We start from the raw sequence: 26,442 nt of genomic DNA, 5'->3' as shown, positions 1-26,442 counted from the left end.
GTATCTTGATAAACCGAGCAGATATTTGATGTTTACACAGCTACTTTCTCGCCTGAAAATATGTTAAAAGTTTATTTTGTGACCGAAAAAGATTAGTATGAGTAATTTTAAAACTTAGTAGCGGCCGCCATTGTTGGAAACTGGAGTTTGGCTGGGCCGCGCTATGAATTCTGGGATATGGTAGGCCACGAAGGACACACCCGACCCATCCTTCAAATTCGGGGAAAAGGAGGACGCATTTGTTGGCTGCATTCGGAGGAGTCTACGAATTTGGACAGCCTTCGACGTGTCGCTGTGACGTAATCGGTCTACAAATGCGGCCTCAGGAGGATGCAGCCCATGAATTTGGACACGACCTACATGTTTGTACATCAGCTTATCAAATACTGTCTGCTGTCTTCATTTATTACTCTTCACCTGCTTCACTGTCACTGTGTGGGCGGAGCTGTCTGAGCCCCGCCCACACAGACACAGCTCCTCTCTGGAGCAAAACTTCTGCTTCATCTCCGCCTCTTTTCTTCATCCTCCACCTCTCTTTTCTCTTCTTCGGTGTTCTGCAGCCACAGAGCCTCACAGCCATTAGCACGCCCATACCTGAGCAGCTAGCATTACCCAGCATGCCGTGCAGCAGTGTCAGTTTGTAAATGTGCAAGAATTCCTGCTCCAAACTGTTTCACAGAGTGCTGTGTGCCGTGACCTTTGACCTGCTAAAGACAGTCAGCTGTGGATTATTCATTGTTGTGTCTGATACTTAGAACTGTGAGGAAGAAGCTACACAGTTAATCAGGGTCCCCTCTCTCTGAATCAGGAAAGGTGGGCAGGCCGCGTGTGGGCCGCGGGCCATACGTTGAGTATCACTGTTTGAAATGTGAACATTGTTCTGCTGCAGTCAATGGACTAAACCAGAGAAGAAGAAAACAGACTTTACCATGAAGATCCTCAGTGTGGATCAGTATAATATCAGCCTGATGTCTGCAGTTTAGTGTCAGCACAACTTTCACATCATATTCATCTCAGCACAACTAAAACATGCTGACTGACCTCAGAGTTTCAAATCGACATCGTGGATTCTCCCGAAAACCACACAGATGCTTCACTCCTGAACCCTTCAGGTTGCTGTAGGTTCCACTCAGGTCCACCTCTGTGGGATACGAGGGGTTGGACTTCAGTGCTGCTGCCAGATATTCAAGGCCAATATCTGACAAACCACAGCTCTTCAATCTGTATAAAGAATGAAAGATGTAAGTTTATTAGACAAAGAGCTTGAAATCATTCAGTGTTTCATCATCTGTTCAGAGCTGAAGAAGGTTCAGAATGTAGAAGTTTAGAAAATGGAAACTCCAAACAGCTGAAGCCAACAGGAAGCAGCTTCAAACAAACACAACAAGAGAAAAAACTCTGAATGTTTCACATTAAAGTCGTACATTTCTCATAAAAACAGGACAAAGACTTGAAAAAGTCGTGTTTTTCCTTCCAGGAACCGCATGGCTTCACTTTTAAAGGTGAAGTGTGACAGAAATGGACATATTTGAAGTCCAACACCTTTTTCCAGTCACATTATTAAAGCAGACAAACTACAAGCTCATTTTCATTCCAACAAGTCATCTTCTGACCTGGACTAACAACACTGGTCTCTATGTGCAGCTGGCTGTGAGACCAGTGCTCAGGGAGCGTCTACAAAGTGCAACACTGAAAGAACATCACACACTCATTTGCTTTCAGCACTTTCACACAAACATCTACTGTCATTATTGTCACCAAACTCTGTGGATCCTTTATTGCAAATTCAAATGGGATCAAATGGTCAGACAAAAGAGGCTTATGAGGAAATATGATGAAATGTTGTGTATTAGCAGCAACTTATTGAATCATTTTCCTCAGAAACCAAACAAAATGATTGACAAACATGTTTTTACAAACTCAGTGTTGGACTTGGATCAGCAGGATAAGCTGATGTTTAAAGGCATTTGAGTCTCGCTGTATGAGAGTCCAGTTCTTACTCAATATTTATGGATGATGTTCTTTCAGTGTTGCACTTTGTTTGGCACAAAATGAAATTATTTGGCCTCTCAGATGCTTTTAGAGATTCCCAAATGACTGATGATGACATCTCTGGGGTCTGATTGATAGAAAAAAAATGTCTTTGAGACCTTTTGTAACTGACAAACTCTTCATCTGCTAACAACACTGAGTTGAATCTCCATGGCTGATAGTTGGAGCAGGCATCAGGAATACACATTGAAAAAACAAGAGGAGAAATCACCAGTCTTATAATCACATTCTGTAACTAAAGGGAGACGTTTTTCTATACAAATATATGTTTTATGGACATTAGAAAAAAAGAGTATTGACGTGAAGCAGGATTATGAAATCTCCATACATCAGCCAGCCCATAATTATCAAGAAAGCTCTGAATGACGCATGCTGACTTTGGACTAAGTGTACTTTTGTGTGAACTGTGGTCCATAGCAGATAATGAGCAGTTTAGGTCTCCCTCAAAGATGATATTGTGTGATGACATATTGGGGAGCCGCGCAAAGACATTAGTGAAAAATCTGTGATCGTCCCAATTAGAGGCGTAGATATTTGCTAAGATCAAAGGAAAACCATAAACTATATTTTCTGCACTTAAAATCCTGTAATTTTCTCATAAATCGACAGTGCGTCTTATGGATGAATTCTGGTTGTGCTTACTGACCTCGAACCGATTTTATGTGCTACACGGCGCTCAGAAACCTTTCAAAAGATGTTTTGGTACGACTTTGCTCAGCTACGAGGCCGCACCGCTTGATGGATTGTTGGAGCATTACAGCTACGAGGAGCCTCGCGGAGTGATACGTACTCTGCTTCAACGTAATATTACTGTATTGAGTGTGTATAAGGACCATAAATGGCACCTGTAAGAGACACGGTTACAAAGAGGATTTCAAACTCCAGGCTGTCAGTCACGCAGTAGAACCTGGGAACAGAGCAGCTGCTTGTTATTATGCTCAGCGTCTGTTTACATTTTGACTGCACGATTGTGAGCTTTTTGTTATGCACAAAAACAACCTTGTTTTCTTTTATTTATGGAGCATTATTATTTAATAAATGCTGATCATTTATTCCTGAGTAATTGTTTCATGTACATCTACGCTGTATGTTAATAAATGGGCCTGTGTGAGATTTGGGACACAGCTTTGACTAAGAACTCTCTTTTTGTTCGAACTTTCTGGCTTTAAAAATATCGAGATATATATCGTATATCGCCATCCAGCTAAAGAATATCGAGATATGAACTTTGGGTCATATCGCCCAGTCGTAATATTGCAATAGGTTGTCCGTTAAACTCAAGCGGGGCTTGGGCCCTGGCACGGCGTAGCCACACAATCCTGGTAGTAGTGACGCTCGGCAATGACGGCGTGCGGGTCACCAGCTGGCTTTCTCAGGATAGGGCTCCTGTGTGAGCGGTCGACAATAACGTCTTTATCCATACCCAGCACTTCACGTAGTAGCACGGATACGGCCGTGGAGGAGCTCGAGTCCAGGCCCTCTGGGATCCCTATGATGTGGATGTTAGCTCTCCGCTTCCTGCCTTCATCACATTTATCCTTCAGGTCAGACAGCTCCTCCTTCATACTCTCTACTGTAGACTGCAGGGTGGTCACCTCATCGCTCCACATTGACAGCCCATCCTCAGCTTCTTTCACTGTAACCTTTACTCCATCAACTTCGCCGCACGTCGCCGCCATGCTGTTAGCGATCTCATTTCTCAGTCCTTGCACGTCAGCCCTTATATTGTCAAAATCTTCTTTCAATGCATTTCTGAGTTCTTCTTTTAACAGCGTACTAATGTCCTCTTTAATGGATTGAAGAAGCTCCAATTTTAGAGCAGTAGGATCCACATCACGCGCGTCTGTTGAGTCTGCTCTTCAGCGGCCGTAGAGCTGGACGCTGCCCTTTGGCCATCATCGATACTCTCGCCCGAGATCGCACCGGGGCTAAAATATTCACCTGCTCAGCTGTTTTTGATCAGTTTGAGCCTGTGTGGTTTGATCAGGTGGAGGAACGATGTGATGCTATAAAGACATCATCTTGTCCAAATGAAGTTGTTCCAACACGTGTTTAAAAAGATTTTAAAGGTTGTTGGTTCCGACATCTTAGCGATTTTTAACAGCAGTCTTAGTTCAGGTGTTGTACAGCCTGTTTTAAACATGCTGTTGTACAGCCTGTACTAAAAACCTGATCTGGATCCTCTGTCCGCTCAAATTTCAGGCCTATTTCAAAGCTTCCCTTCCTGTCGAAGATTTTGTAAAAGATTATATTTGTTCAGCTGCAATCTGTTGTAAAGGTTTCAGTCTGGTTTTAAAGCTCTTCACAGCACTGAAACTGCACTTTGAAAAGTTCTTAATGATCTTTTATCAGCCACTGATCAGGAGACTCCGCTGTGCTTTTGGATCTGACCGCTGCCTTGACCACAGCATCTTGACCTCACCATTGGAGCATGGCGGCATCAAGGGCGCTCTATTAGACTGGTTCAGCTCTTTTATTAAATCGCATTATTACATTTGGGGCTTATATTTGACGGCAATTTGAAAAACAGCTGAGCTCAGTTGTACAGCGGTCTTTCTTCAAACTGAGGCTTTTATCTAAGGTGAGATCATTTCTATCTTTTAAAAACCTTGAACGGGCGATCCACGTTTTCATGACGTCCCAGCTGGATTATTGTAACTCCTTATATGTTGGAGTTAGTGGGACCTGCCTGGCAAGACTGCAGCTGGTCCAGAAAGCTGCAGCTCGTCTTCTGACACAAGCTCAAAGACATTTATCGTCCCAACAACCACATATACGCTGGTCCCTCGCTGTAACACAGTTCACCTTTGGCGGCCTCGCTGTTTCGCTGATCTTTTTTGTGCAATTTTGCATGTTTTTGTTTTTTACAGCGCATTGTGTTCTCTGTCCTGATTGGCTGTAGACCATTGTCAGCCAATCTCGTGCCGTGTCTCCTGTACAGTACAGAATGTGTTCAAATTTACAGCAGTGTGACTCTGCAGTGCTGCACTGTATGTTTGTACGTTTTGTCCCAACAAACAACAATGATGACGAGACGTTTTGCACCTGTGGTAGCAGCCAAAGGCAGAGGAAGATGCTGACCATCATAGTTTCAACAAGGAGGCAAAAAGGTTGTAACTGTCCACAACAAGAACATCGTAAGGATGGAGTCAGCTTTGGCTTTGTGGCTCAGTGACCGCAGGAAAAAGAACATCGTGCTGGACACCAACATTATCTGCAGAAAAACTCAAAAGCTTTATGAAACTTTACCTGACAGCGAGGAGCCCAGGCCATGGACGAGTGCTCCTCACACAGAAGCTCATTTAATGCCAGCAAAGGCTGATTTGACACATTTCAGAAACACTTTGCTTTCACTCTTTAATAATGAACTTATTTTTCTATGAAGGTTTGAACTTTGTTTAAACAAGAGAGAAAAGTGTGAAAATGTTCATGCCTGTCTGAGAAAAGTGTAGAAAGTGTGCAGTGAGGGTTTAACTGCCTTAAAACTTCTATAATAATTGTAAAACATAAAGCTGCTACTTCATCCTGAGACTTATTTTTAGAACGTAACTCGATAAACGAGCGACCGCAGTAATGTATTGTGTTTATTTTGAAAACTCTCAACAGGATCTTCAGATTTATTTTGAAAGCTTTATCTGGAAAACACAAACACATAAGCAGGAAACAAAGAGCGTGATATGAAACGATAGACGTTTTCATATGGTCATCATATATACATCGTTCTATCGAACAGCCCCAGCTCCTGCTGTCAGTCTCTGTAAATCTGCTCTTAAAACACATTTGTATTCACTGGCTTTTAATACAGCATGAGAGTTATTTGATATTTGATGTGTGATATTAATATTAGGAGTTATTTTAATCGTTATCTTGGATTCTTGTACAGCACTGTGGTCAACGCTGCTGCTGTAATTAATGTGCTATAAACACATAAACAATCTGCAGTTAAACATCCAAAACTAAAGATGTGATCGCTGCCTTTAGAAAATGTGCTGATGCACAAGATATCAGCTCCATTAAGGTGGAATGTGGCCGTGTTAGAAACATGTTGGAAGAAGTTTGAAGCTGAAACTGTGAAGCTGAGAGTGAAAGAGCTCCAGCGTCTGTCACAGGAAACTTTCTTATTTCCACACTGATGAAAGCATCAAGCTTTGATTTCCTGCTGCTTTTATTGAGTCACACTGTGAAACTGAGCCACAGCTGAACCAGCATCCCTGTACAGCAGACACTTACAGCGCTTGGCTGCTTCCATTGGACCCTCTGCACAGAGCTTCAGTTTCCTCTTCTGGTCCCAAAGTGCAGAACAACAAGGTTTCAAACAGCTTCGTTCCAGCAGCATCAGCCACAGACATGCAGAGAGAATCCTTTGGTTGTGTTGTGTGTTTGCATATCTGCTGTGTTGCTTTGTGAGGATGGATCATCTCCTGCAGCTCCAGATAAACAAGCTGGACCTGAACCTGGTAGCTTCACTTAGAAGACACTTGTGACGGGAACGTGTGAGAAGTTTTGTGCAGACAAGTTTGGATTTAGAGTGTGGGACGAGCTCTCCACAGTCTTTGTGGAGATCCACATTCTGCATACTGCCTGTGAGAAGCTGCAGACATTTGTCCTCCAAATCCACTGAGCAGCTGCTCGTGGTGGTATTAGCTTCATGTGTGCGTGTTAGCATGAAGCCTCAGTCACACTCTGCTGTGGACACGGTCACGGACAGCTGGACGCCTGATGGACGAGTCGTCCTTCCTGTTAAACTTCTTTGAGCATGAGAATAGCATAAGAAGCTCAGTGGACACTGTTCAGTGTTTTAACTCTCGCTTTCTGATGGGTTTAGATTTTTATTATTGTCATTTGTATTAGGAAATATTTAACCATATATTCTTAGAGGTGTATAATCAATTGTGTAGTGATAGGATGTGTGATCTTTAGCAGGCTGCAGGGGCTTGGTGTGTATTCCACACTAGAATGCACACCCACATCCTGGGAGCACGAGAGAGGTCGTACCTTCTCTTATTGTTTTATGGCAGGATTAACGTAGCTACGTCTGTTCTAGTCTAAGTGCTTTTTGTTTAGATGAACTGCTGGACTTCCTCACCATGTTATCTAGGGTGAACCATCTAGGGTGAAGGGGGGTCTACCCTCTTCCTGACCAAGGATGTTATATGACCCTTTGATCAGCAGTACCACACACACACACACACACACACACACACACACACACACACACAGTATTCTTTGTTCACATGTATACCTATGTGAGATGCTATATGTTAATGACCCTATGCATATTCATGTAACCACAATAAAAGGAGTGCTATGGGGAGCCTGGCTGAGAGTCTGATGGTGGTCAAGTGGTGGAACGACGCTTGGCTCCAGCCAGGTCTCCCTCATGCATGAGTAAACCAGAGAACTTTGGTGCCTTGTGTCTTGCTTTTTGCTGCGTAGCAGATTGTCCTTAACGTTCCAGTGGATAGGTTCAAACTACAAACCTATCACTTTCACTTCAGCTTCACCAACAACAGCACAAGCAGAGCAGCCCACTGCCTGCATGGCTGGGACAGCGCCCCCTGGTGACTGTAAACCACTACAAGATGTAGACGGCCGTCTGCAGGCTGGATGTAGCACCACCGCAGAGACGTGCTGCAGCTCTGTTTAGTTACCCAGCTGACAGCAGAGGCTGTAGTTTACTGTTACCAACATGGAAAACTGAAGCTTCACCAGCTGGAGCTACAGAGCTGGAGAACAAAGGAGACTGAGAGGCCAGAATGATGTGGGAGGAAACATCAAGAGCCTGTTTGAAAGGAGACACATGTGGATGCTGTGCCAGTCTGTGGTCTGTCAGAAGTCAGCTGAGTCACACTGCAAGAAGCTGCAGAATCTCAGAGGAGGAGATTTGGAAGTGTTTGTGGGACAAACTGGACTCAAAGAAAGAAGATGTTTGTGAAGTCTTTGGTGGAGGTGAGCAGTGTGAAGCAGAACACATGCAGATGAATCAGGAGGTCAGCATCAGTGTCTCCTTGTGGTGGACGGTAAAAGAATCAGAGCCAACGCTCCCGTCCACCCTCGGCATGAAGCAGTACTGTTTCTGAAACAGGAGGACAAGTCCAGAGAAGACAGAGGAAGCAAAGATGAGGGTGGGACAGGACAGCAGGACTTCCTTCACACCTGCAGCTCCATCACACTGCTGTAGCTCCACTTCATCACACATGTACCTGCAGCCTGTCTTCAAGTCCAGGAGTCACCTCCACACAGTGTAGAAGCCTCCTGTGCAGACCATGGAGTCCAGCCTCTGTCAGGGAAGTCGGCACTAAAGCCTGAAAGACTTCAATCTGTCTCTGCTCCACCCGAGAAAGACCAGCACCGTACTTGTTGTGCATTCAAGGAGGGAACATCAGCGCTGCATCGTGGGAACAACACCGCAGGAACAAAGACACAGCACGGCCGATGAAGGACGAGGACAAAGGAAAGGTGAGTGAGAAGACCCTGGTGGTGTGGACGGACCTGCAGGGGCTCCAAGACTGAGGAGCAGAGACGTCCATGTACCAGCTGAGGATGCTGCAGTGATCCAGGGAGCTCGGTCCAATCTGAGGCCGTGTGAACTACGTGGACCACAGTTTCTTCACAGACTTCAGCCACGTGAACATCTGGAGATCCAACAGTGTACGAGCTGTGAGCCATCAGCTGTTTCTCTCATCAGCTGCTGTAATGAGAGCTGCTGGAATCATCTCGAGCAGCAGGAAATCACTGATGTTGTTTCTAAACAAAGATATGGGACTGAGCTCCGCTGAGCTCCTTCTACTTTCATCCAGATAGAAACTGCTACAGTCTGCTGATTATTGCTTTGCCTCCATCACACGAGCTCTTTATCCTGTTCTTCACTCTCATTGGTTCTTTGTCTGCTTGTTTTTACAACAGTAGTCTTCTGATTGGTCAAAGGAGACAATCAGCTGTGACTAAATGTAGCTCCTACAGCAGTGATGGGAATAACTACTGAAGCTAATCCAGTATCAAAGCTCAGGAATCAGCAGCTCCCACCTCGTTTTCTTTCAACAACTATTTTTAGCTGCTGTGTTTTTGTGTTTCTGCAGACCTCAGACATCCTGCTGCTCTGGACAACTTTTTCATTCTTTTTTATCATTATTTTGCTTTTCTTTTATTATTATGTTATATGTATTAATATGTGAAACACTTATTCTTTGTGTTTTTGCTTTGCTCCTGTCAAACTGCTTTAATAAAATCTGCTGCAGTCTAAACTGTGGACGTTCCCTTTTTAACCCTTTGTGAAACAATAAAGGTTTAAATCTGAGTATTCATCTATGTTAGTGTTTAATGGGTCTAATAGGTTGCTTTGGCCTTTCCCAGTAATATCTTCCCTTGCAGTCTGTGGTCCAGGCTTCTAAAACCATCCCAGGTTAACAAGAACTACAATCTAGAGGAGAGCTGCCATAACAGGTGTGACTGATGAGATCTGACCTGCAAGGTTACTCAGGTTTGTTTGTATCAGGACAAGCAGGGAAGCCGCCTGGACGTCAAAGTAGTTAGAGCTGGGCGAGTGTCCTCACCCACATCGGCTTCACAACTCTGCATCATCTACTGAGTAAAACTCAGAGCATCAGAGATTAGAAGGTCTACAAAGAGCTGAACCAGACTTCCTGTATAAAGGTTTTAGTTCCACAGATCGACAGTGTCAGCACAACTAAAACGTGGAGACTGACCTCAGAGTTTCAATTTGATGTTGTGGATTCTCCAGAAGAACACACAGCTGCTTCACTCCTGAATCCTGCAGCTTGTGGTAGCTCAGGTCCACCTCTCTGGGATACGAAGGGTTGAGCTTCAGCACTGCTTCCAGATAATCACAGCTGATCTCTGACAAATCACAGCTCTCCAATCTGTATAGAGAATGAAAGATGTAAGTTTATTAGACAAAGAGCTTGAAATCATTCAGTGTTTCATCATCTGTTCAGAGCTGAAGAAGGTTCAGAATGTAGAAGTTTAGAAAATGGAAACTCCAAACAGCTGAAGCCAACAGGAAGCAGCTTCAAACAAACACAACAAGAGAAAAAACTCTGAATGTTTCACATTAAAGTCGTACATTTCTAACAAGAGTATTTTAAAGACAGCGTCACTGATGATCATCTTCTGCCCAGTAAAACTTTGGGTTTCCTCATGTGAGTGTTAATGATGCACAAAGACTGTGAGTGCAAAGAGGGAGCGAGGAGGATGACAGAGAGATGGTACAGGAGCATCAAGAACCCGGTGAGGAAATGAGCAGAAGGACTTTGGAGCCTGTTGGATTGAAGCTTTCACAGAGACGTGTTTGACTGGACACCACCAGGACAGACTTTTAATCCCAGGATTTGGATGAGCTTTCTGTCTTTATGGTCACAAATGATGCTGTAACTCTGTGAATGTCCTGGAACTGTCAGCAGTGTGGTTACGTCCTTTTGACCTGAGTTTCCACAGCTCTTATAACAGCAGTGTACATTCAGACTGAGACACGCTTCAGTCTGTATGGACCTGTTTCTGTAGCTGCCACCATCATTCTACGGTCGTGTCCAAATTCATGGGCTGCATCCTCCCGAGGACCCGGCCTTTGCGGTCTACGTGGGCTGGGTCCTCAGAAGGTCGGGTAGGCTGGAAATAAACGGCTGGGGAAATTGGACGGTCTAGCCTTCTGATTAGCGTCACCGCTGTCTCGGTGGAGTTTAATAAACTCAGCCGTCTGCTCCTTGCTATCTAAAATATAACAGGACACTGGCGTAAATTCTCGACCGTCTCATACTTCTGTTTAATCAGTTTTCTGTTTGACGTTTAGTCAGCTCTGTAAAGACCAAGGAGGAACCCACCTGGGGGATTAATAAAGTTTTATTTTATCTAATCTAATCTAATAACTTTAATCTCAGCCAAACCGATTTACTCACGAACAAACAAAACACTGAAAAAAGCCAAACAATAACATTTTGAGGTTGTCTAAGTCACGTTTAACCTGAGCAGCGAAAGTCCGCGGTGATCTGAAAATGATGTGCCGGGAGTTGTGCCGTTCTCGGTGGCTTCAGTGACCCTCGAGCTCCCGGCGAGCTATCGAGCTGGTGGGTAGCAGACGTCTCCGAAAACGTCGAAGCACTTTTGCAAATATGCGGTATCTTGATAAACCGAGCAGATATTTGATGTTTACACAGCTACTTTCTCACCTGAAAATATGTTAAAAGTTTATTTTGTGACCGAAAAAGATTAGTATGAGTAATTTTAAAACTTAGTAGCGGCCGCCATTGTTGGAAACTGGAGTTTGGCTGGGCCGCGCTATGAATTCTGGGATATGGTAGGCCACGAAGGACACACCCGACCCATCCTTCAAATTCAGGGAAAAGGAGGACGCATTTGTTGGCTGCATTCGGAGGAGTCTACGAATTTGGACAGCCTTCGACGTGTCGCTGTGACGTAATCGGTCTACAAATGCGGCCTCAGGAGGATGCAGCCCATGAATTTGGACACGACCTACATGTTTGTACATCAGCTTATCAAATACTGTCTGCTGTCTTCATTTATTACTCTTCACCTGCTTCACTGTCACTGTGTGGGCGGAGCAGCCTGAGCCCCGCCCACACAGACACAGCTCCTCTCTGGAGCAAAACTTCTGCTTCATCTCCGCCTCTTTTCTTCATCCTCCACCTCTCTTTTCTCTTCTTCGGTGTTCTGCAGCCACAGAGCCTCACAGCCATTAGCACGCCCATACCTGAGCAGCTAGCATTACCCAGCATGCCGTGCAGCAGTGTCAGTTTGTAAATGTGCAAGAATTCCTGCTCCAAACTGTTTCACAGAGTGCTGTGTGCCGTGACCTTTGACCTGCTAAAGACAGTCAGCTGTGGATTATTCATTGTTGTGTCTGATACTTAGAACTGTGAGGAAGAAGCTACACAGTTAATCAGGGTCCCCTCTCTCTGAATCAGGAAAGGTGGGCAGGCCGCGTGTGGGCCGCGGGCCATACGTTGAGCATCACTGTTTGAAATGTGAACATTGTTCTGCTGCAGTCAATGGACTAAACCAGAGAAGAAGAAAACAGACTTTACCATGAAGATCCTCAGTGTGGATCAGTATAATATCAGCCTGATGTCTGCAGTTTAGTGTCAGCACAACTTTCACATCATATTCATCTCAGCACAACTAAAACATGCTGACTGACCTCAGAGTTTCAAATCGACATCGTGGATTCTCCAGGAAACCACACAGATGCTTCACTCCTGAACCCTTCAGGTTGCTGTAGGTTCCACTCAGGTCCACCTCTGTGGGATACGAGGGGTTGGACTTCAGTGCTGCTGCCAGATAATCAAGGCCAATATCTGACAAACCACAGTTCCTCAATCTGTATAAAGAATGAAAGATGTAAGTTTATTAGACAAAGAGCTTGAAATCATTCAGTGTTTCATCATCTGTTCAGAGCTGAAGAAGGTTCAGAATGTAGAAGTTTAGAAAATGGAAACTCCAAACAGCTGAAGCCAACAGGAAGCAGCTTCAAACAAACACAACAAGAGAAAAAACTCTGAATGTTTCACATTAAAGTCGTACATTTCTCATAAAAACAGGACAAAGACTTGAAAAAGTCGTGTTTTTCCTTCCAGGAACCACATGGCTTCACTTTTAAAGGTGAAGTGTGACAGAAATGGACATATTTGAAGTCCAACACCTTTTTCCAGTCACATTATTAAAGCAGACAAACTACAAGCTCATTTTCATTCCAACAAGTCATCTTCTGACCTGGACTAACAACACTGGTCTCTATGTGCAGCTGGCTGTGAGACCAGTGCTCAGGGAGCGTCTACAAAGTGCAACACTGAAAGAACATCACACACTCATTTGCTTCCAGCACTTTCACACAAACATCTACTGTCATCATTCATGTTTCTGCTCCTCTGGATTCACACGGAGCCTCTGCTCATGCCGTTGCCATGGTGAATCATAGTATGTGGCTCCATAACTCAGACTGAGCATGCTCAGAGCTGATTGGCCCGACTCTGATCAGCTGATCTAGAAGAGGAAACTCTGCTATATGTACATTATTACATCTACACCTGAATCACAACACTCACACAAATATATCAACTGTGTTTAATATTTTGGCACGTAGATCATTTATGTGCTTCAGCTCTTCTTACATTTTACCACCAACATGTTTCAAAAGGAGCAGCTTTTACTTTGAAGGCCAGCTGTCTGTGTTTCTTGTTTTCATTGTTGGATAATGGAACAAGTCGATGCTTCAGTGCTTTGAATTAGGAGTGGGTTTTAATAATCGATTCATCGATCAAAATCGATTCTGGCTTGGATAACGTGATATTGATTAATTAAAATCCTGAATCAATTTTTTAATATTAATTTATTTTGCCCGAAATGTCAGAATCTCAGGTTAAACCTCACAAAACTTTAACAACCACCAAACAGCTGAAACAGTAAATGAGAGCAGGAACACGGATTCTGCACAGAGACGTAAACACAAAGCTCGGACCCGCCGACACATCAGAATCAGTGAGATGTCGCCTTTCTCACTGACGGCACGGACACGGTCGTGGCTGAAAGCTGACAGCTCGCCGATTCTGATGTTTTGGCGGGTCCACGCTTTGTGTTTACGTCCTTTTTACGCTGATTCTAAAGCTGTTAGTTTTATCTCTCTACAAACAATATTGACTGAACCAGCAGCAAAAGAAGATCCAAACTACGCTTCACATAAACATCGTCATGAACTCACTCTGACTTTTGCTGTTTTGCTTCCACCAGGATAAAATCACACGTCATGCACAGCTCTCTCTCTCTCTCTCTCTCTCACACACACAGTTTCCTGTCTAAAAATCTGTTTTCTGCATTATTCGCTTGCTTGTTACGCACAAGTCTACCGTTGTTTACAGCGCTGTCGGCCGCTGTTTTTTTCCTTTTACTTGCTTTCGAAAAGAAAACCTAATTTCTGCTGTTCAATACTGAACAAATTTAAACTTTTTAAAATTATGCAAATTGCAAAACGCTCAGTTGTGTCTTTAACAAAAACACTGTAACTTTGCTCTGCTTCACTTCAGCAGCATCAGGTAATGTTCATGTGTTGATTCATGGTTTTCTTTCGTTTTTGATCTACTGCAGAATATTTCTATAAAATCCCAGAACAGGAAAATCACCTTCATGTTTTTCTGTGTTTTATCTTCAGCTACTTTGACACAAAGGCCTCTGCTGTGATGCTCACACATTTGATAAAGTCTTGCGAGTGTCAGCTTCCTTTTTATAGACACAAAAATATGTAAATGTACTGAATTATAATATTTCTGTCTGAGGCAAAATTTCCCAGATTCCAATCGAATTGAATCGAACTGAACATTTCCTCATGAACTGTATTAAACTCTGTAAATGAACTGAGAACTATTTCTACATTTGAAACTATGGATTCATTTTCCCGTTCACTTCTGTACGTTAGTGTATAAATGAATGTTAGACTGGGCTCCATGGAAACACTTGGACTGGTCTCAGCTGCCTTCTTTCTGTAGTCCTTTCTCTTCTCCAGCTTCGGTTTGAAATCCTCTCACAGAGCCTGAATCCTGCTTTGCTGTCACGTTTGGGCCTGTGTTCCTCTGCTTTAACACAAACCTCACCACAGCAGCTGTGTGGGTCGTCTCTGTAGCAGCCCGACAGCTTCTGATACATGAACATCATCACAGCTCCTAACTTCACCTTTATTAGCTTTGACATTCATGTCTTTCTTTTCTCTGTCTGTTTCCACACAAGCTCAAAGTCTCTGCAGCCTGAAATATAGAAAAACAACAACAGCTGCAGTCAGTGAACTCACCTCAGAGTCTCCAGTCGACAGTTTGGACTCTCCAGTCCAGCACACAGAAGCTTCACTGCTGAATCCTGCAGCTTGTTGTTACTAATGTCCAGCTCTGTCAGATGGGAGGGGATGGACTTCAGGGCCGAGGCCACAACTTCACAGTGAGTCTCTGAGAGTCCACAGTCAGCCAGTCTGAGATTACAGAAAATATAAAATATGTTATTATAAAAGCAGAAAGTCTGCATTATAAACACAGACTGAATGTATATGAAGACAAAACAGAGTGAGGTCATAATCTGATGAACATCTGCTCTTCACATCTGTGCTTCAGCTCCTCTTACTGTGTTTGACATGACACAACGATTCAGTCTCTCTCAGACCTGCAGACTTTTAATGAGAATCTTTGTTTGGCTTTAATCTGCAGATGAAGGAGGAAGATGGCGTCACATTTAGGCTTCCATAATGTCCACAGTCTGTCAGTGAGATCTGATCCAGAGTCAGAGTGAAGACACACATGTGGACTGTTTCCTGTCTTGAATCCAGAACATTTTGAATGAGCTCAGCTCAGTGAAGAGTTCCAGCTGGAAAGACGATCTCTGTTTGCTACCTGCTGCTGTCAGGTACGACTGTTCACGTCCACACTCAGGAAAAATCTGCTGACTGTCACCAAACGGAGCAGAAATCTCATCACTGGACAATAATGATGAATGAACTCAGAGCTGCTGATATCACATCTGATTTCAGGGGAACTAAACTAAAAAGGAACAAATAGAAACAACCATCATGACTCTGTTTGACCTTCAGATCAGAAACTATGGTTCAGAACAGCAGCAGGATTTCAGGCACTGTCACATCCTCAACATCCATATTCCAAATGCTCTTCCTGACAGGACACTCTTTGTTCCCACTCAGGGAGTTTCCATGTGTACAAATCATTTCTGAATCTCAGTAGACTGGGAGGTTTTTCCATCTCATGAATCTCTTTCCTAACATCAAACTAGATAAATCAAACAAAGGAACTGGAGTCTGTCTAATTTCTGACCCCAGTAAAGTTTGTACTGGGATACCCCGACATACTCTCTCTCCATCTGCTCCCACAGCCTCATATTCACAGCTGGCCCTTCTCTCAGCATCCACACTCAGGGTGGGGGCGGGGTCAACACCAGTCAAAACCATTGCTTTGGCCTTATGGCCATTTTATTAGTGTTCGTTTCTGAGTAACAAGCAGGACTACGCACAGGTGTTTGGACATGTGTGGACCCGACCTACACTTAAACTTCTTAAATCCTCTGTTTCTGTGTCACCAGCTACACTTTTAATATTAATGTATTCACTCCGACATTTTTGGAGAGCAGTCAGAGCTCGTACACTGCAGACAAACATGTCTCCCAGCACACAGCTGACTGTCAACTCTCTGAGATTGGATATGATTCATTTAGATTATATCTGTAAGGTGAAGTTTATCTCGGTGTTTATTTGTTCCTGAGGAAGTCAGCTCGGCTCAGATTAAACTTTAATAACTGAACAATTTCAATGAACCTTAACGCCTCCCTGGAGCATATATGGAACTGAATCAGTCACTTTTCTTTATTTCCTCATGTTCATATGTGACATACATGTTTTAACCATTAATCTGGAATTAAACTGACATTTAATATATTTTAAGGAGGAAAGAGAAATTTCACCAGAGGATGTTGATGCTGTTCATGGAGACTGAAGACAGAATGATTTATCTGTCTTAATATTTCTGCTGCTCTTTCCTCTGGTGCAAAAATATTTTAACTGTTGGTTTTAATTCAAAATCAATGGTCAAAATGTTAAAATACCAACAAACTTGTGGCGTTAGTGTTGATATTCTGTGAGTTACTTAAAGAGATCACACAGGTACAGGACATATTTTATGTTCAGGTTTATGCATGTTTGCGGTGAGATGTGCATGTAGTGGGCTGTTATGTTGTAAACTGTGTGGATGTGTTTGGGAACAGAAAGATTATTTTACTGCATAAAACGGCGCTGATCAGCTGTTTCTGCCGCTGATACACTCGGCCGGTGAACCACCTGACTCACACAGGCTCTCCTCCTCCACAGTCCTCGTTTATGAAGAGCTTTACAAACACAACATCACGGCTAACAGCTGGATTCTCCCGTTTCAGTGCCAAACAGCCACTTCCTGCTACAGACAGTAAAGTGGACAGTTCGGCGCTAAACATGTTTTTAAAACTTTAAGCTCTTATTTGTTAAAGCCAGCTTCACAGACAGATCTGTGTCAGTGTTTTAGAGCAGGGCTCAGTGGTGTAAACCAGCCTTTATATGTGTTTCATCTCCATTTTTACATTAAACTGAACCAAAACACTGAAAACTTCACCTGATATGTCTGTGTAGGTTCTCATCATACAGTCATGGTAATCTAAGGAGCCTGGAAAGAAAAGTGACTTCTTTAAGTTTCTTGAAGACGTTTCATCTCTTGAAACCTCTGCTGATAATCACCCACACCCTTTTTCACAGCTTGGCTCATGTGATGAGCCACATGATCAATAGTTGGTCAGCGACCCTCTTAAGGGACACTCCCACTAGGATTAAAATCTGGGACTCTCCACTTTTTGGTTTTAGAAGTGAAGAAGCTGAATGTTCGGATTAAACATCTTCAAGAAACTTAAAGCAGTGCACTCGCTTTTCTTTCTAAGCGGCCTTTCTTAGATCACCTGATATAACCTGAGTAAATTATGTCGGGTTTGAAAACTCTGCAGCATGACCCGGGTGTTGCTGGTGGCATCATGAGCTTAGACCCCTCAGTCAGCTCGGTCTGAAGTCATCGCAGCACTAACAGGCACAAATAGGCTCTAACGTGACAAACTGACCCGACATTTAAAGAGTGCCCACTACAGTCTCAGCTAAAACATATTAAAATGTGCAACGCCAAGGACTGTACACTGGACTCCATTTCAGTGCAAAATAATAAAACAAAGTAAATCCATCCAATCTCCTCTGCCTGTCCTTATCATCAATAAAAACAATTAATAAAACAGAAAATCATAGAAACAGTAATCTTTGTTATTGCATCATCACACATCAGTTCCCAGTAACTAGTCAGAATGAGACGTTGTTTTCATCTTTCTCACACTCATCTCACTCCCCGGTCACAACAGGTGGTGACTTTAACAGGTGTTACAACCTGGCTCAAAGCTGCAAAAGAGGGCGGAGACTGAAAACAGAGACTGGTTTCATTTTGAAGTTCTTAATAACCTCGGCTAAAGATGACACCAGACAGCGTGACAGGGTCTGACAACGAGTGGTGGCGTCGTCCTAGCCGACCTCGGCAGTTATTCACACGCCATGACCAAAAACTCCTGCAGTGTGACAGCAGACAGAGGAGGAGTCACAGAGGAGCGTAACAGCTGTGACAGATGCAACAGGAGGACGAGCTCCAACAGTAAACACACTGAAGACAGGAAAGCAGTCACGAGTGATGTTGGTCCTGTTTTTATCTCCACTAAAACCTCTCTAACGTCACATGTAACAGAACACAGACACGTCTGATTATCAGGGACCACGACCCACATCTTTGCCTCACTATGTTTATAAGAAGAGACTGAAAATAATGATTCTCCCAACACATCACCAACACTTTTATGGCAAACAGATAATAGTGAGTGAAAAGAGGTCAACTGTTTCATATGCAGTTATCAGGGTAAATACATTTAAACCAAAGACACTGGAAGACTAAATGAAAGGAACTGAAGGTGACAATTCAAGAAGCTCAACAGAAGTCAAATGTAACATGATCAAGATTCCCTGTTAAAAACAGATATGTATAGTATAATAGTAGACTACACTAATAATAGTGTATAGTATAGTAGTATACTATATGAAGTCTACACCGCCACGTCCTTAAAATTCAGCGAAATTAAGGACGCATTTGAGGGCTGCATTTCGAGCAGCGACCTTCGTCCCGTCGCTGTGACGTAATCGGCCTTAAAATGCGTCCTTTAAGGCTGCAGACCCTGAATTGGGATACAGCCAGAGTCTGGTCTCTGTTTTCACAGAGGATGTGGTTCTGTTGGCTTCATCAGGTGATGGCCTCCAGCTCACAGTGGAGCTGTTCTCAGCAGAGTGTGAAGCCGTGTGAATGAGGATCAGCATCATGGTCCTCAGCTGGGAAAGGGTGGAGTGCCCACTCTGGGTCAGAGACGTTCCTGCCCCAGGTGGAGGAGTCTGAGTATCTCAGGGTCGTGTAAAGAAGGGGGAGGGGAGCAGGAATCAACAGACAGACCGTTGCTGCGGTAACAGTGAGGTGGACGATGTACCGGTCTGTCGTGGTGAAGAGAGAGAGAGCTGAGCCTGACAGCGAAGCTCTCAATTTACCGGTCGATCTACGTCCCTGCCCTCACCTATGGTCACGAGCTGTGGGCAGTGACTGGAAGAACCAGATCATGGTTACAAGTGGGGCAAATAAATTTTCTCTGAAGGGTAGCTGGTGTCTCCCTTGGAGACGGGGTGAGGAGAATCCCCTTCACAAAAACTAATCAAGTGAACAAGACTCTCCAGGAGGGAAACATTTAAATATCCAAGTCCACCATAAAGAGAAAACTGCATGAAGGGAAACACAGATGGTGCATTACAATTCATTGCATGTGTTTTACATGAAGAATGGAGGATATACCGTCCACTTTCACTCTGTCTTTAGCAGCAAGTGGCTCTTTGTTGTTTGGCTAGCTGCACTGAAACAGGAGAATCCAGCTGTTAGCCGTAATGTTGGTGTTTGTAAAGCACTTTATAACCAAGGACTGTGTTTTTAATTTAAACATTAAACTATTAACCGACACTGATCAATGATGTAATGATCACATCTGGACTCACCGAGCCTTTCTGCAGTTCCTCACAGCTGGAATCAGTCTCAGTCGTCCGTCCTCTGATGTGTTGTACTTCTGCAGGTCAAACTCATCCAGAACCTCCTCTGACATCTGCAGCATGAAGGCCAGAGCTGAGCAGTGGATCTCAGAGAGTTTCTTTGACCTTTGCTTTGACTTCAGGAACTCTTGGATCTCCTGATGTACTGAGAGGTCGTTCATCTCCATCAGACAGTGGAAGATGTTGATGCTTCTGTCAGGAGAGGATTTAAACTTCTTGTTATTCTTCAGGTTCTTGATGACTCTCTGGATGGTTTCTGGACTGTTCTCTGTCTGACCCAGCAGACCTCCTAAGAGTCTCTGGTTGGACTCCAGACAGAGGCCATGAAGGAAGCGGACAAACAGGTCCAGGTGGCCATTTTTACTCTGGAGGGATTTCTTCATGGCTCGTTTAAGGAAATCATCCAGAGATGACTCTCTGTATTTTTTTCCCAAAAAGTCCTTCAGCACCTCTGACTTCCTGTTGGTGAAACAGTGGAACATGTAGACTGCAGCCAGAAACTCCTGGATGCTCAGATGAACAAAGCAGTAGACTGGTTTCTGGAAGATCACACACTCTCTTTTGAAGATCTCTGTACAAACTCCTGAGTACACCGAGGCCTCTGTCACATCCAGACCACACTGCTCCAGGTCTTCTTGGTAGAACATGATGTTTCCTTTCTCCAGATGTTCAAACGCCAGCCTCCCCAGTTTCAGAAGAACTTCCCTGTCAGCCTCTGTCAGCTCCTGTGGACTCGTCCCATGTCCCTCGTGGTACTTGTTCTTCTTCCTCTTTGTCTGAACCAGCAGGAAGTGTGAGTACATGTCAGTCAGGGTCTTGGGCAGCTCTCCTCTCTGCTCTGTAGTCAACATGTGCTCCAGAACTGTAGCAGTGATCCAGCAGAAGACTGGGATTCTACACATGATGTGGAGGCTCCTGGATGTCTTCATGTGGGAGATGATTCTGCTGGACAGCTCTTCATCACTGAATCTCCTCCTGAAGTACTCCTCCTTCTGGGCGTCAGTGAATCCTCGTACTTCTGTTAGCCTGTCAACACATGTAGGAGGGATCTGATTGGCTGCTGCAGGTCGGGAAGTTATCCAGACGAGAGCCGAGGGAAGCAGATTCCCCTGGATGAGGTTTGTCAGCAGCTGGCTGACTGATGACTTCTGTGTGACATCAGACAGCAGCTTCCTGTTGGTGAAATCCAATGAAAGTCTGCTTTCATCCAGGCCGTCAAAGATGAACAAAAGCTGAGAGACAGCCAGCTTCTCTGCTGTGACCTTCTGTAGTGTTGGATGGAAAACATGGAGCAGCTCCAGAAGACTGTACTGCTCCTCTCTGATCAGGTTCAGCTCCCTGAATGAAAGCAGAACCACCACACTGACATGTTGGTTCTCCAAGCCATCTGCCCAGTCCAGAGTGAACTTCTGCACTGAGAAGGTTTTTCCAACACCAGCCACGCCGTTGGTCAGAACCACTCTGATGGGTCTCTGTTGGTCAGGTAAGGCTTTAAAGATGTCCTGGCACCTGATTGGAGTGTCATGGAGGGCGTCCATCTTGGAAGCTGTCTCCAGCTGCCTCACCTCATGTTGGCTATGAACCTCTTCACTCTGTCCCTCTGTGATGTAGAGCTCAGTGTAGATCCTGTTGAGGAGGGTTCTACTTCCTGTTTCATCACTTCCTTCAGTCACACGTTCACATCTCCTCCTCAGACTGATCTTATGTTCATCTAAAACCTCCTGCAGACCAACATCTGCTGAAAGAAAGAAAAACAGACAGAAAACTCTTCAATGTCTGAACAACAACAAGAAGTCCAGTTTTCAGAAATGAGTCCATCAGCAGACAGATGTTCAGTCTTACTTTGTACACAGCTGCTCTGACTGGCTGTCTGCAGTCCAGCTCTGCTTCTGGATCTTTCTCCACACTGGGGACAGGACCAGTCTCCTGATGAAGCAGACTGGTCCCAGTATGAGGAGATGCACTGTCTGCAGAACCAGTGTCCACAGCTGGTAGAGACTGGATCCTTCAGGACGTCCTGACACAAAGCACAGCAGGACAGCTGCTCCTCCTCACAGACACCACTCCTCTTCCTCCCTCTGTGAACACATTTCTTTATCACTAAAATCATTGACTGTCAGTGACAAACATCCAGATTTGATGACACTGTGCAGAAGCTCTGATGGTCACAGAGAAAAGTCAAAGTGGAGAAACTTGTGTTTGAGTTCAGAATCCAAGTTTCCTTTGCTGTTCCTGCCTGTCTTATTAAACACAGAGTGATCAGCCTACAAACTCCACAGTAAAAGCCTTCATCACAGAGCTGATTATGTCCTTCACTGGATGTACTGGAAGTTTGGGATCCATCACTCTGAACTGACCTTTGACCTCCTCTAAAAACTGTTGTGGAGCAGCGGTGTCACATTCAGAGCTTTCAGCTTTATTTTGAAAGAGTTCAGTCATCAGGAAGTGAACTTCTGGGTTCTGATTTCCTTTCTATTATTTTACAGAAGTGAAGAAGAAGAACTAAAAGCTTTGAAATGATCTGAGTGATATTTTTGAACATTGCCACCAAATTGAGTTCAGCCTCCAGCAGTAACTTTGTTTCATGATGCCTCCCTGATGATGTGATGTTTGATTACAAACCTGTTTATGTGTTAGACATTAATCACATGAACACAGGCAGAAAAAAGAAGCCAATGAAACAAATGACAGAAACGTGTTCATTCACTGCCATGATCCATATTTGATATGTACAGATGTTTGTAAAGAACACGTGTGCAGCGCTTTGTTCTGAGTATCTGCTGTCAGCACACAGTGCAGCAATAACTACAACCACACGTTTCTGTAGATCCTGAACATCAGCCTGGAGGAATCTGACCTCAGGTCTGCACACAGAGGAGCTTCACCTCTGGGATGATGCTGGCTTCAGCTCCTTCTACAATCAGGCAGAAGCTTCTGCACCATCAGGACACAAACAGAGAGGAGCTTCTATCCTCAGACCATCCAAGTCCTAAATCAGAACATGCTCCCCTCATAGCATCACCATCAGGGTTTAAACAGGACCTTACATCATGTTCTTGTCTCACTGTCATATTTCAGATCATACCTGATTCATTATGACGTCACACGCTGCTACACTGATCCTGCTGCTTCATTACTGCTGATATTACTCTGCTCACTCTGTTCAGTTACTCTGTTTACATCACTTTGCTCATTTGCTTTGTTCTGCTTGCACTGCTCTGTCAGTACATGCTGTGCTAATGTGGCACAAAGCACTTTAACATTACATCTGCACAATGTTTCATTATTTCATTTAATGATTGTTTCTAATGTTTTGTCCAGTCACAGGAGCAGCTCAGCACATTTCACTGTGTTGTACGTGTATGACGATGCCTGTGACAAATAAACAGCCTCGGACTCTTCAATCTTCTGCATTTCTTTGGAGATCAGCTCAGTGGCCTGTTGAGACCATCTTTCTATTTCTGATGACTCAGTTCAGATTATTATCCTGATACTTTCTTTTAAAATGTGATGAAATCATTTATCTGATGTTCTGACACAAATACACCAAAACAATCCCAAACAGCACAAACCACCACGTTACACACAGTGTAATAAAAATACAGGCAACTACAAATAAAAACACTTTAAAATATAAACTAAAATTACAAAGTGGTCACAGAATTTCAAACACCCATAAATGAGTCAGCAGCTCTCTTACATGGTCAGCTGAGCTCCATGATTGAAGAACATTGTTGCTGCAGGTTCATGACTGAAGTTTACAGGTTTGTCTTTGGACCAGTCACTCCTCACAGACACACAGCTGGATACTGGAGACTGTGACCTCTGACCTCTGCAAACACAACCACATTGCATTCATTTCACATCAATTAGTACACCACAAAAGGCATGCAAGAAACACAGTATGAAGGCAAACTTCTGGCTTCAATAACATTCAACAGGTCAGGTGGAAACTTTTCTCAGATTTGATTCATGTTTTTATAGAACGATCCAGCTAAAAAAAATATACCATTAGGTCAGAGGTCAGCAACCTTCAGGACCCAAAGAGCCATTTGGAGCCAGTTTCCACGCAAAAGAAAACACTGGGAGCCACAAATACTTTTTGACATCTAGAATGAAGATAACACTGTATATACTGTTTTTTACCTTTATGCTTTGTGTGAACAACTAAGGTGTGTTGCTTATGAAATCCATGAAGTGCTACAGAGAAAATTACATGTTATTTATGTAATGAACACATTTGAACTCTTACAGAAATATAACAAAAGGAAAGACACCCAGCTGAACTAAAATGATGTAGCAAACAAAAACTGCTGTGAGCCGCCACCCTTATATCTCCTTTGTGCTTTTGGAGCCTTGAGCTGACTTTTAAAAAATAATTGGAAAAAAAGCTCTATGCTGCTGAAAGATGAAAAATAGATATTTGCAAAATTCTGCCTAAATATGTATTTTACCTGGTTAATGTGTGTGGCGGGGCGTGGTCTGCAGCGCCGCTGCAGGGGAGGCGGACGCACCTGAGCGGCACCCGCAATCACGCCTCGCCGCCTTAACGTCTGTGCTGTTGTGTTGGTGTGTGTCGGGCTGTGAGCTGCAAAGCTACAGCCGGCTGTGTGCGTACAGCAACCGTGTGTGAAAAGTGGTCAATAAAGAGAAGCTGAAAAGCGTGTTCATGCAAACATCGTCGGGTCTGCCGTGATATGTTTACAACGGGACTTCTGCTCCTGAACCTCTGCGCACAGCGTCTGCAGGTCGGGGCTGTACGAAGTCACTTTCATCTTTACAGGACTGTAAGCTGTCGTCTGTGAGGCGTGAGCGGTGTTTGTTTTTAACATAGTTCACGGTGGAGAACAGCTGCTGACATAATGTGGATCCGAAGATCCATAATTGGCCTTCCTGGGGTTGAAAGTCTCGATAAATGCACGGCGTTTCGGCGGGTACACCGGCTTCCACGAGTGTGACGCTTATTTGAACGATGAAAAAATAATAAAATATAATTTTCTTTTTATATTTCAATATCACAATAATCTTCCAATTTAGAACTACAAGTTAAAAAAGAACATAAATAAAATACACTTCAGCTAAATACTTCTAATTTATTTTCCCAAACCACGAGGAGCCGCACTGTAAGGACTAAAGAGCCGCAGGTTGCCGACCCCTGCATTAGTGTTAGTCAATGTTGCAACTGAACTGAAAAACAAAAGATTTTGGTCAGGTCCAAAGAAACAAAGTCACTATTAATACAACACAACCCCCCCAAAAAGAGCCATGTAGACCCCGGGCTCTATGGGTCTTGTGCTCGGAGCTTGTTCCTGTGCTGCCATGATTAGTGCCTCTGTGCTGTCTTTCAGTCCAGCTTTGTTCAGCCACTGGTAGGATTTCTGGATGTCAGCCACTTCCTCTGCCTGCTGGTGGTGCAAACTGTGTTGTTCTGAGTTTCATTGGACGTCTTTGTCCAAAGCACCAGACAAAGGGCAAAGTAGATGCATTTGCATCAGCAGGAAAATACACCCCAAACTAGCATCATCATTATACAACTTTAACAACTGCCACTAAATGATACTTCATACACAGACCAGTGTTAGGTTAAATTATGATGTCACTGGCAGAACATTTATAGAAACAACCTTTGAACTCTGAGTCAGCAGCTCTCTTACATGGTCAGCTGAGCTCCATGACTGAAGTTCACTGTTGCTGCAGGTTCATCACTGAAGACTGGAGGTGTGTTTTTGGACCAGTCACTCCTCACAGACACACAGCTGGATACTGGAGACTGTGACCTCTGACCTCTGCAAACACAAACATCAATAACTGATCAGTTCTCTCTGACAGCCATATGATCAGCTGATCCCTCTGTGATATTGTGTCTGCCTCATAACGCTGACAGGTCAGCCAATCATCAGCCAGTTTTTTCTGTCTCTGAATGAACTCAGTTTGTTCTCAGCTCTTCTCTCTGATTCTGCTGCACTGACTTCACTTAAACTTACAGAGTTCAGATCTTAGCAAGAAAACAAGTCAATAAAAATCAAACTCAGATCAAACAGTTTGAACCAATCACAGATCAATGATTCTGTCATGGTTATGTTGAAATGACTAATAAAGTTAGTAGTGTTCTTACATTGTTGCTGCAGGTCCATGACTGTAAGGTGGAGGTGTTTGTGTAACCCCGTCACTCCTCACAGACACACAGCTGGATGCTGCAGATGCTGCTCCGTCCTCTTCCTCCATCTTCTTGATGTCAGGGTGGAGTTAGTCTGAGAGGTAAACACACACACTCAGAGGTGCTGTTGTACTGGAAGCATCACACTGACGGCTTTCTAATGTTGGAGCTTTGGCCCTAAAGTCCAAACCAGTTATTTTAGAGGCTCAAAGTCTTTAAAAAACACCAAAACCATCACATTATTTAATAAGTACATGATCAGGTGGATGAAGGAACTCAGTGTGTTTGGGATCATCATCATGGTGAGGAGCCCACGTTACGGCTCCTTTGGAGAGAAGCTGAGGATCACTGCAGGAAGTGAGCTCATGAAACCAAACTGCTGTTTGTGAGCAGGATGACTCTGTTATTGGACCTGCTCTGTGTTCTACATATGATCAATACTTCAAATATCTGTAAACATCTCATCTTATATTTGTTGCACTTGGTCACATCTGTCTTTAAAAATAGATTTTTAATGTCACTGAGAGTTCTTTTC

The 26,442-nt window shown here is 43.8% G+C and overlaps 3 protein-coding genes across 3 annotated transcripts in view; all 3 read right to left on the bottom strand.

The window, feature by feature from the left end:
* Positions 1-16,018, bottom strand: part of LOC146548105 (ribonuclease inhibitor-like) — a 36,537-nt gene extending 20,519 nt beyond the window's left edge. Inside the window, exon 1 of the mRNA XM_085263802.1 lies at positions 15,910-16,018. Within this exon, the coding sequence (XP_085119928.1) occupies positions 15,910-16,018 (109 nt within the window). The remainder of the gene's footprint in view (positions 1-15,909) is intronic.
* The window catches only part of LOC146548102 (NACHT, LRR and PYD domains-containing protein 12-like), a 431,005-nt gene that overhangs the window by 345,449 nt on the left and 59,114 nt on the right, over positions 1-26,442 (bottom strand). The gene's annotated exons all lie outside the window — the stretch shown is intronic.
* On the bottom strand, positions 19,459-23,605 carry LOC146548104 (protein NLRC3-like). The gene is made up of 4 exons (XM_085266201.1): positions 23,451-23,605; positions 21,593-21,828; positions 19,700-21,488; positions 19,459-19,560 (listed from the first exon to the last, which is right to left on the bottom strand). Exons 1-4 carry the CDS (start codon positions 23,603-23,605, stop codon positions 19,512-19,514), a joined length of 2,229 nt encoding a protein of 742 aa, XP_085122327.1. The 3' UTR covers positions 19,459-19,511.

The sequence above is a fragment of the Mchenga conophoros genome, linkage group LG23 (assembly GCF_057382185.1).
Source record: "Mchenga conophoros isolate Kocher_MC1m ecotype Shallow Benthic linkage group LG23, M_conophoros_male_GT1.1, whole genome shotgun sequence".
Lineage (NCBI taxonomy): Eukaryota > Metazoa > Chordata > Actinopteri > Cichliformes > Cichlidae > Mchenga > Mchenga conophoros.
This window is presented reverse-complemented; position numbering and strand designations above follow the sequence as displayed.